General features: G+C 44.4%; 1 protein-coding gene across 6 annotated transcripts in view; it reads left to right on the top strand.

Moving 5' to 3' along the window:
• Positions 1–7,921, top strand: part of smarcd3b (SWI/SNF related BAF chromatin remodeling complex subunit D3b) — a 38,131-nt gene extending 30,210 nt beyond the window's left edge. For 5 of the 6 annotated variants that reach the window (XM_069159631.1, XM_069159630.1, XM_069159629.1 and 2 more), the window contains 8 exons: positions 372–467; positions 2,251–2,352; positions 2,653–2,814; positions 2,923–3,020; positions 3,714–3,849; positions 5,568–5,690; positions 6,214–6,315; positions 6,408–7,921. In XM_069159631.1, coding sequence (XP_069015732.1) covers positions 372–467; positions 2,251–2,352; positions 2,653–2,814; positions 2,923–3,020; positions 3,714–3,849; positions 5,568–5,690; positions 6,214–6,315; positions 6,408–6,461 — 873 coding nt within the window. In that variant the 3' untranslated portion in view covers positions 6,462–7,921. Of the gene's footprint in view, positions 1–371; positions 468–2,250; positions 2,353–2,652; positions 2,815–2,922; positions 3,021–3,713; positions 3,850–4,055; positions 5,691–6,213; positions 6,316–6,407 lie in introns of those variants that run through there. The other variant, XM_069159634.1, reaches the window with a different exon arrangement.
• The last annotated feature ends 3,414 nt before the right edge of the window (positions 7,922–11,335 follow it).

Raw genomic sequence — 11,335 nt, forward strand, 5'->3', positions numbered from 1 at the left:
TGATTTTCGCATGCCGTAAGCTTCTCTGCAAAACGCCCTGACGTTGTCAGCAGTCCGTGGGGCAAGGCCGTCGTTTCTCAGCGGTACGAAGCGCTTTAAGTCTCACAAACCACAAATATTTCTGGTTGCGCTTCGCAGGAAGTGGACCCTGAGAACGTCTGCCGTCTCGTTCTCTGTCTGAGCTCACTCGGCCTCTCGTGGTTTTTTTTTTTTTTTTTTTTGATGAGTAAAGTTACTATAAGCGAAGACGTGGCGACACGTGTTTGCCTTTTTGAATCTGCTTGTGTCTGTGTGTGTGTGTGTGTGTGTGTGTGTGTGTGTGTGTGTGTGTCTGGACACGAACTGACCTCCTCTGTCTGTCTGTTTTACAGCCGGGGAAGCAGAAGAAGAAGTTCTCCTCCTTCTTTAAGAGCCTGGTGATCGAGCTGGACAAAGACCTGTACGGTCCTGACAACCACCTGGTCGAGGTCAGCTCAAACATGGCCGCACACACACACACACACACACACACACACACACACACACCTTCTGATCAGGGGCGCAGCGTAACGCGGGAAATGCAGAGGCATAAATGAGGCCGCTGGAAAGATCGACATTTTCCTCGGATGAAGGTTATTATCTAAGTTGTAAAGACAGTTTTTCCCGTGTCTGGTCAAGAGTCGAGATACAAACACACCAGCTCTTTTAAATGCACAAAGCGGAGCGATGGAGTGAGCTGCACCGTCTTTTCTTCAATAGACGTGATTTCCTGTAACGGCAGAAAGGAGGTTTTTTTTATTATTATTATTTCTGACATATAGCACAAGGTCGTTTAAACATACAGATGGAGAAAAGAACTGCTTACTTATTAAAAATCGGCCATTAGCTGCCCTTCACTTTTTCTCTTCACAAAATGCGCCGGCTTTAAAAAAATATCAAAATAAAAAAAAAAAAATCACTTTCAGAGTGCAAATTATGACTTCTCAAGGTTCCTCTTTTTAAGAGGGTATTTTAATTTTAGCCACGCACTCAGGTGCTGCTTCTCTTTGAATGATTTTTATTTTTTTTTCCATCGAAAGAATTTTGTTTCTACCTTGAGGTACAATCAGTGCTTAATCTTTTCGGGCGCGGGGAAACATTACTCTGTATTGCTCGCCAAGTTACTGCAATCCGCTGTACTGACGGAAAGTGTTTTAAAGTGCTTTTATTTTCAGTCTCCCGAGTCGTTAGGATTTTAAAATGCAGATGTAAATAGCGTCTACGGTCAGACGCTGAACAGCTTTTTGAAAAATGTAAACACAAAGATGTCAAGTAAAAAAAGTTGTATTTGGCCAGGTTAGTATTTAATTTTGCTGTTATTTCATACCGCTGATGCGTGATAACGTTCAGCCGCCCGACCACGCGGTTTTAACCTTTCGCCATCTCGGTTTCTCGGCGCGCTGCGCATTGGTAGTTTGCAGAAATCGAACCTCCTGGCGAACCTGCGAGGAACTCAAACGGCTTCTTTGTTATCTTTTTTTTTTTTTTGCACATTTTTGACTCGTGCAGATTCTCACGGTCTCGAGCGAGTTTTCTAAAAGCTGCTGTAAGACTTGAGTCCGCGGTCGCGCTCGCAGCTCGGTGAGGTCGTACTGAGCTAACCCGCCTGACCCCAACCCGCCAACAGTGTTTAACGTTTTAACCGTCGTAGTTTAACATTTACCAACTGGCGAAGCCGAGGCCGATGGGAGTGTCATTAGTTTCGCAGCTCGGGTCATAAACCCCGTAGGCTGTATGTAAAAATAGGAAAAAAAAAAATTTGATTTTCCAAAGAGGAGCGGAGCGGTGAAACAACCAACCAACAGAAAACAAACACGTCTAAAAGGGCTAAAATTTGAATATCTGGCAACATAATCCAAAAAACATACCAAAAAAAAACAACTAACAATAACTGTGATCAGCTTTTGATAAACATGTTAATAAGCTCTAATGGGAGCACGTGCCCACCCACTTCAAACTGGTGTTAAGCATGAAAACAACAACAAAAATATCACATATCTCTTTAAGTTTGGCAGAAAAAAAAAAAAAAAAGAAGTGTTATTGTAGCGTCGCACGGCTCAAAGTAAGAAGCTGAGAAAAAGTTTCCAGCGCCTCTTAGGGCACAAATGAATTAGCGATTCTGATTAAAGAAGTGTGAAACAAACAGATAACGAAGTGCGAAACGACGCAAAATGCCCAATTCAGTCCGTGCCGTTGAACGTGCGGCCGTGTCTTGTGTTTTTGCCGTCGCAGTGGCACCGCACGCCCACCACCCAGGAGACGGACGGCTTCCAGGTGAAGCGGCCGGGAGACGTGAGCGTGCGCTGCACTCTGCTGCTGATGCTGGACTACCAGGTGAGGGCGCCGCACCCGTCTGGCAAACGCCGTTCCACGAATAGGCTCCCGTTACGACCCGGGCGACTAACGCGCGCCTTGAAATCGGCTGTTGCGGTGAGAACAGAAACATTACGGGGGCCGCTTCAGCCCCGACACGCGTCTCCGGGCCGGGGTGGGGAACGTGATAAAGGATGTGACGGAGCTGATGTGGAAAAAGGTCCTGACGTGGGCGGGGCCGTGAGAGAGAGGGGGGGGGGGGGAGAGAAAACAAAAAAGAAAACAAAAAAGCGTTGTAACGCGATTACGTCGTCTCCGCAGCCTCCCCAGTTTAAGCTGGACCCTCGCCTGGCTCGCCTGCTCGGCATTCACACTCAGACGCGCTCCTGCATCATCCAGGCCCTCTGGCAGTACGTGAAGACCAACAAGCTGCAGGACTCCCACGACAAGGAGTACATCAACTGTGACAAGTACTTCCAGCAGGTAGTGGGGGAGGGGGACGAGAGGAGGGAGGTGGGGAGATATGAAACGAGCTCAGCGTTATAAACAAAGTAAACTCTTTGAATTCGTTCTATTTCGCCGCCTCTGCAGATTTTTGACTGCCCTCGTCTGAAGTTCTCCGAGATCCCTCAGCGCCTCACCAACCTCCTCCTGCCCCCCGACCCCATCGTCATCAACCATGTCATCAGGTACGACTTCTCTTCGTCCTCTCCTCCCCACAGAAACAACATTTGAACAGGAAAAACCTCATTGAGATGAACAAGCTCGGGCAGCACAACAACGAGCCACCGATAAATACCACAGCTGATAAATTGATATATATATATATATATATATATATATCGCTTACTACCTTTTATCAAATTCCTTCAAAGTGTTCACGACATACGTTATCGATACAGACGTGGGTGTAAACTGCAACTTGTCTGGTTGGTGCAGAGATACAACATAGAGGTGGTAAATTCTAGTTTTAAAAACATATTTAATTAAAATAGTTTTATTTACTGGGATTTAGTTTTCTTTGAAAATGCTGAAGCTTTATCACACCAGACAAATCATGTACTTCGTTATTAATATATTAAGAGAATATTTTAAGACCAAAATGGAGTTGAACCATGACTACGCCAGCTGCTGGGGCCCCACGCCGCCCCTCTCATACGTATTAAACAGGAGTTGTTGTTATTCACAACACGACAGAAAAGAAAAGAACAGAAACTTCTAATTAGGAAACGCATTCAATAGTCTCGCAGGCACCGGGGAGGTAACTTTCATTTACTGAGAGCTCTCGTCTGCACGAACCCACATTTTGCCGCTCCGCTTTCTTCGGCGTTTCCTTTCGCTCACGTTCTTCGCAATCTCCCCCGTCCTCGCGTCCTCGCCAGCGTGGACCCCAACGACCAGAAGAAGACGGCCTGCTACGACATCGACGTGGAGGTGGAAGATCCCCTGAAGAGCCAGATGAGCAGCTTCCTCCTCTCCACCGCCAACCAGCAGGAAATCGCCTCGCTCGACAACAAGGTGAGATGTGACGCGACGTGTTTAAGCCACCTGACCGGTTTCGTGTCACACTGAGGTGGTAAACAGCTGATTTTGCTGTAAATTATCCATTAAAGGAGCTTGTTTTATTGCAGTACTTTTGCTAGCAACAAGATTTCACACCCGACTGTGTTAAACGTGGAAGCTATTAATGTTTTATTATGCTTCACATTTTAACCTTTTTGCAGAAGGTGAGCTGGAAGGAAGGGGGACAAATGACCAGAGCAGAAGTACATTCTTATGTGATACAAAAATTCAAGTACTGCTGCTTTTATTACATTCGTGGACACACAGTAATCCTACTCTAGCACAGAGCTGCCCAATTTGGGGCCCGCGGGGCCGAGTTTGGACCACACTGTCTTTGTTTTGGGTCCTCTGTGACGAGCTCGTTCTTGTTCTCTTGATTCTGAAGTGCCGTAAAACATAAAGCAGAGTGTAATAATTTATGCAAAATAATAATAATAATAATATGACTTTTACCCAGAGTAAAGAGTAGTGGTTTAAATTACTCTGAAATTTTTTATTTTAGATTTACAATATTGATTTTCCCGTCAAATCTATTACATTTAATGAAATGTAATTTCATAAAACATAGTCATTTGTTTTTGGCCCACGGTCCTCCGTCCCAGATTCATTTTTGGCCCTTAATTAGAACGAATTTGGGCACCTCTGCTCTAGCAGATCGATATTTAGGCCAAATTTACTGGTATTTTACGATTACAAGGCGCAGAGTGGTGTCACTGTTTTTTTTTTTTAGACCGTTTGTTTCTGAGAAGCTCGTCATACTCACAGCACACCAAACTCAAGTCATCATCTCCATCAGTGTGAATGTCATTTGGTATTCAGAGGGTTTCTGCCGTGGTCACCAAATTCAAGTCAAGACTTTTCAACACCACATGCAGTATAATGACAATAATACATACACAGACATACCAGTCAGCAACTAAACCAGTCGGGACAACACGGTTATTTATGGAGTCAGCGCCTCCCTGTTGCAGTTAACAATATTCCCTGCTAATATAATTCCTCAGTTAATGTGACCTGGAGTAAGATATGTGGCAGAAAGATGAGCCAACGATGAGTCACAGAGATATTGTCGCTCACTACGGCAGGCAAGGAAATATATTCAAGACCTTGAAGTTGGAATTTGACTTTTTCAATAACCACCGAGGCTTTTTATGAAAAGGACCGTTTGTGTTTTTTAAGGCTTCTGTAGAGCTCCAGATATCCTGGCTTTAAAGCCTGAAAATGAATTCTCATTAATAATCTAATAGATTTGTAATTCCTACCTTGGTTTACAGAATATTTTGTCATTGAAAGTGTTTATTTAGGATTTACATAGACATACATGTAATGTTTTCAAAAATGGCTGCGTAGTAAACTGACTACTGTAGAATTGCCTGCTATGTGGCGGCAAATATTGCGAATTATTGGCAACAAATCAGTCATATTGTTATTTACACTATTTCTGCTGTCGACGACAGAAACTCTCTCAGGGTCGCTCGAGCTCGAGCTCCCTCCTGCTGCCACGTAAACATTTACCATTTGCTCGCTGTAAATACACGATTTTTTTTATTTAGTTCAATTTTTCTATAAAAGACTGCAGTGCTAAATGAAGAAGAAGAAAGAAAGAAAAAAAAAAAAAAAAAAAAGCGCAGAGGAAATACTTGTCCTTTTATTTGCTGTCTGTTCCCTTTCAGATCCACGAGACCATCGAGTCCATCAACCAGCTGAAGATCCAGAGGGACTTCATGCTCAGTTTCTCCAGAGATCCCAAGGGCTACATCCAGGACTGGCTCAAGTCCCAGAGCCGAGACCTTAAGGTTCGATACTCCTATTTATACGCACTTGCACACTTACATGTTGGGAAAATAAAACACAGGCGGCTCACTGGTCTTTGTAAAATGACGATGGGACGGTTTGAGAGGCAGGATTGTTTAACGGCGGTGATCTCATCGGCTGACATTTTTAGCGCATTTCTGTGTACGGCAGGAAGCGACCAATCAAAATTCAGTTTTTATTCATGGTTGCTTCAATTAGTTGCGGCTAAGAAATGCATATAAATCTATAAAAAAAAAAATAGGAGCCTCAAGCGTATCTGGCGCCCCCTTGAGGCTACAATTTGTCTGGACCCAAGGTGAAGTACAAACAGACACACTGACCTACAAACATTTACAGCGTCTGCTGCAAATTAGAAGCCAATGTTTTGTTTATTAAGCTTCAAAATGACGCGTGTTATCTGATCGCGTCCCCGGGTATCGTTTGTATTCTCTCTGTATGAAACGTAACCGCCGGTTGTTATTTGGTCCCGCCGTTAATGACGCGGTGTCTCCTCATTGGCCGCAGTTAATGACGGACGTGGTGGGGAACCCCGAGGAGGAGAGGAGGGCGGCGTTTTACCACGAGCCCTGGTCCCAGGAGGCCGTCAGCCGCTACTTCTACTGCAAGGTGAGGAAGACGCCGCCTCAGCGTCTGGCGTACTCTCGCCCCTGCGTGGTCACGTGACTCACGCGACTCCTCCTCTCTCGCCTCTCGAACAGATCCAGCAGAGGAGACAGGAGCTGGAACAGGCCTTGGCGGTCCGCAACACCTAAGCGAAGGCTCTGCATCTGATTTCAGAGCTCTGTGTGTGTGTGTGTGTGTGTGTGTGTGTGTGTGTGTGTGTGTGTGTGTGTGTGTGTCGCTGAAGGTCTGGTGAAAAATATTACACCTAAACTAAGAAGAAGTCTTCATCTTCAGTGATGACAGCTCAAGTTCTCTCACCAGTGTTTTTAAAAAAAACGAAGTGAACCTCTTCACGCGGCGGCGGCGGCACGTACGATACGATACGATACGATGCGATTACGATACGATACGATACCACGGCCCGGATCTCGACATCGCCGCTGAAAGCATGTGTTCAGCCGCACGGTCGTCCCTTCAGAGGTTCGACCCTGCTTTGTAAATATGTCACTTAAAAAAAATTTTAAAAATTTTTTTAAAAAAAGAGAGAAACTCCCGTCTCTACGTGTCGAGACAAACTACTCACACGCCGCTGCGTTTTTGTTGTTGTTGTTGTTTTTTTTTGGGGGGGGGGAGGATTCTCATCTCAAAGAGACGCGAACGTGCCGCGGATGAGTCTTCGCGTTTTAGTTTTTTTTTTGTTTTGTTATCGAGGGGTGATTCTTCGTGTGACTGCGTGCGGGTTTTTTTTGTTGTTGTTTTTTTTTTTTCAGTCGTTCTCATTAGGAGAGTGTTTTTATTTTTGTTTTGTTTTTTTAAACGAATTACACCAGCAGAGTTGAGATTACGGTGGGTGGCTGCGGAGGATCTACGCTGTCTGTGAGGTTTTGGAGCGAATCGGTTATTAAAAGACCTCCCCGTTGTATCTTTCTTATAACAGTATTAGGAGAGTTACCTGAGCTGAAAGTATTATCACACAATGAGCTCCGTGTCTGTTTGTAGTAAGGATAGTGTTTTATCGAAGGAGAAAACAAAAGTACTGATCCGATTTTTCTTCCAGTAATCATAGCAAAACGACAAAAAAAAAACACAAAAAAAAACGCCTATAATACTGTTACGCGTCGGGCCTCGTCCGCTCACTGCCTCTTCCTCTTCCTCTTCCTCGTGTCGTGTTTTTTGCCCGTTTGATGTCCTGAAGGTTTTACCAAAGGTTGCAACAAGAAGAAGAGAACGTGATCACTGAAATAGAAGTGGGCAAAAAAAAAAAAAATTCAGACCTGGGTTTAATAGAAATTTGCGAACGTGTCCTTTTTTACAGATGAATAAATCTGAACACAATTTTATTCTTTCACAAACTAAAACAAACAACACTTAAGTCCAGGTCTGAGCACTCGTGTCCATTTCTACTTTTTTTTTTTTTATTTTTTTTTTTATGTTACACAAAAAAAAAAAAAAAAAAGAAGTTTTTTCTAGAGATGTGAATGTAGATATATTTTTGTTGTTGTTGTTGTTGTTGTCCCTGTTTAGAGGGCCAGCTGTACAGTATACGACAGAGTGTGAGTGTGCGCGTGTGTGTGTGTGTGTGCGTGTGTTTTTGGGAAGGGGGGTTTTTGCGGGGGATTTCAGGGTGGGCGGGGTGGGGGAGGGGGAGGGGGAGGGGGGGGCGGTGGGTGCAGTATGGGAGCTCCACGCGTTTTGGATTAGCAGGGCGGGAAATGTTAGCGTTCCTCCGCGTGGTATCTTGGGGCCCGGGGCGGTTTATTTTAAGGTCCCATGTTTTTAACGTGGGAGCTGGAAGCTGCAACAAAAGAAGAAAAAAAAAATAAAAAAAAAAAAAAAAGGACCTCCCTCACTTTCAGTCTCAGTCGCTGTGACACACGATATAATCTGCACCCATCTCATTTTACACCTCTTTTCTTTTTCTTTTTTTTTTTATAACACTTGACTTGTATGTATATGTTATAATGTCAGATGGAGGATTTTCTTCTTCTTCTTCTTCTTCTTCTTTTTTTGTTTTTGTTTTTGTTTCCCAGCAGTTTTCTAGACGGTACCTTTTTTCGGGGAGGTTTCTTTGCACTGTGCGGTAAACTCTTGTGTCGGGACTCGTGGGCGAGACCCTCCTTTATAATCCCAGCACACACGAGAAGCGATCGGATGATTTCACGATGACCTATGCATGCTCCATTGGACATTAATACACCCGAAGAGGACGGTATGTGTAAATATCAAAAGGCTGGCATGGCGGTGTGCGTGCGACGAGCTCTCGCCACATTTGTTTGAAATGCCTTCTGGAAACTTTTTTGCCAAAAATGACATGCCCTACCAGCAACTAACTGTAGGTGTGGTTTTTTTGTTTTTGTTTTTGTTGTTGTTTTGTTTTCTGAGCTGTGTTTTTTTTTTTTTTTTTATTACTAGGACTGAGTTATATTAACTGCACCCGTTAGAGGACAAACTGTAGTCATAGGTAGTATCTCGGTCCTGCGTCTGACCCTCGGTGGTTTCTCCTTTGTGTGGCCGGGGCCTTCACGTTGTCGTCACTGATCCACTAGCACCCCCTCGTGGAGGAAACTTAGAAGCCGCAACTCCTCCGCTTCAGGGCTAGCGCTGCACCAGAACATCTGGCAAAATGTTTTAACAATCCCTTCTGTGTGTTCTGTTCCTCAAGCCCGACCCCCTCCCGGCGTACCGGTGACACGTGTGTCCCGACCCCCCTGCATGTGTTTCTGAAGAGTGGGAGCTGCTCTTTCTCTCTGTTTACACTGTCGTCAAGAGGGTCACCGACAGGAAGAAGATTATAGTATACGTAATACTGTATATCTGTAAAGAGCAAAAACTTGTTTGGTGATTACGTTCTACAGGAAAAAAAAAAAGAAAAAAAAAAGGGAAAACAGCTGTGACACTGCGAGACAGCTTGGATGTAAATAAAGAAGCGCTTGCCAAAGTTTGTAAATGCCACGACATCTAAAGTGTCTTTTTTTTTTTTTTTTTTTTTTTTTTTGTTGTTCATCTGTCTGACACCATGTTTGAAATGAGCCTCTTTGTACTTTTACTCCAGTAAAGAATGAGAATTCTTCTTCCACCACTGTCTAAAGCTTTAACAGCAGTGTTAAGTTCATCACGAGGCTTTGAACCCCCGATTTTAAATCCAAAGCAGCAGCGCTGAATTATACGTTTTATATTTCAAGTGATGGAACATTATTCAGGAATCAGCGATATATTAACACGCGCTGGGATGAAGGTAAGACGTCCGGCAGTTCACGTGCCTCTTTGTCTCCACTTCATAGGGTTACTGTATGTAAAAACACGTTTACTGTATGTCATATGATCTCACTAAACTCGCATGTACTGTAGAAGCTTGGTAGTTAAAAAAAAAAAAAAGTCAAAATACCTTGAACCCTCCTCTACATCGGCTGAGTTCCTCCCTATTTATAATATATTATGTGCAATTAGACGGTGTGCTATACAGTGAAGATGTTGTTGGACGAGCACACACACACACAGAGAGAGAGAGAGCAAACACACCTAATGAAGGGCGCCTGTGTTATTTTGTCTATTTTCAACATTTCTTGTCTAACCTCTGCCATCTTTTTTGGCTTTATGAGTCTCTCCAGTATTTCAAGAGCATTACTCTCGTTATTAAACCATCCCCTCGGTCAATGTAAACGGACTAACGTGTTGGTTTTTAGGTCTTAATAAAGTCACATGCTTTACTTTTCTGAATTTGAATGGAGGTTTAAAATGTTTAAATGCAGATTTGAAAATACTAAATGTACTTCAAACTGTGTTAATTATTAAAACTGCAATACAATAACCATAAAAACTACAATTCTGACTTTTATATATTCAAAGTAGATATAAAGAGACGTCAGAAAAGTTTTTTTTTTGTTTTTTGTTTGTTGTTTTATTTTTTATCCCTGAGGTCAAAACAGCCTAGTTGGCTGCTCTATAATTAAATACCTCTTCTGCTACCTTTTTAGTTTTAAGATATAAAAAAGTGTCTGCTATGAGCTGTGGAGTCTCTGCTACACTAAAACACACACACACACACACACACACACACACACACACACACACTCTCTGCACTAGGAAACTGTTGACTTTGTGCTCCGGCCCGCCGGTGGGTTACATTTCCTGCATGCGCGAGGCTCTCTTCCGAGGTGGCTGACAAGGCGTTTTATTGTTCACCGACTCCACCGCAAGGAAGCAGGTGGAGGCCTTTTCACCACGCCGCCGAAACGCGTCCTGCAGCCCCGGTCCCACCTCAGAAAGAGCCTCTTTCACTCCTCCTCCTCCTCCGCCGCCGCTGCAGCAGCAGCAGCACCTAACCCCGCCGGAGCAGACTGACCCGCACGTGGAAGACGGAGGCGATGGTCTCGCGCGCTCAGTGAGGAGGAAGAAGAGGAGGAGGAGGAGGTGGAGGAGGAGGAGGCTGCGTGAAGCAAACCATTCAGCCCCGTCCAACCATCTCGCTGTGAAGATTTTAACCACCCCCCTGCCACGGGCCGGCCGGAGCTCGGCTGGGCAGAGACGACCCTCCCCTCTGGGCACCGGGTTCACTCCCCAACCTCTCCTCTCCCCCTCCCTCCCTCCCCACCTCCCCACCTAAGAAAGAAAAGGACACATGTGTGCTGAATCCTCGCCAGGAGTCAGGGAGGCCCGGGCAGGGGTGGAGATGTACTGATTTAATGCGGGGAGACGAGGCGGGGCGGGCCGCTTCGGAACAAACTGTTCACTGCCTCTGGGCGCTGCAGTAAAAAAAAAAAAAAAAAAAAAAAAAACCTTTTAGGCAAACTAAGAAGGACGACGAGGTGTTTTATTCTGAATACGAGCATAATGAAATATGATTTATTTATTTTTTTTAAGTTCCCTGCCATATTGCCTTTTCTTCAGCTCTGTGGAGGATGTATACCAGATACCTCCAGGAAGAACTGTTCACCGCATGCTCGCATCCTATTTACATTTCGCCCAATGAAACTGGAACAAGTCATTTCACACACATTGAGCAGTATGAATGAAGAAACAACTC

Source organism: Embiotoca jacksoni, unplaced genomic scaffold (genome assembly GCF_022577435.1).
Source record: "Embiotoca jacksoni isolate LCO1_2020_lvr unplaced genomic scaffold, fEmbJac1.0.p SCAF_25, whole genome shotgun sequence".
Classification (NCBI taxonomy): Eukaryota; Metazoa; Chordata; class Actinopteri; family Embiotocidae; genus Embiotoca; species Embiotoca jacksoni.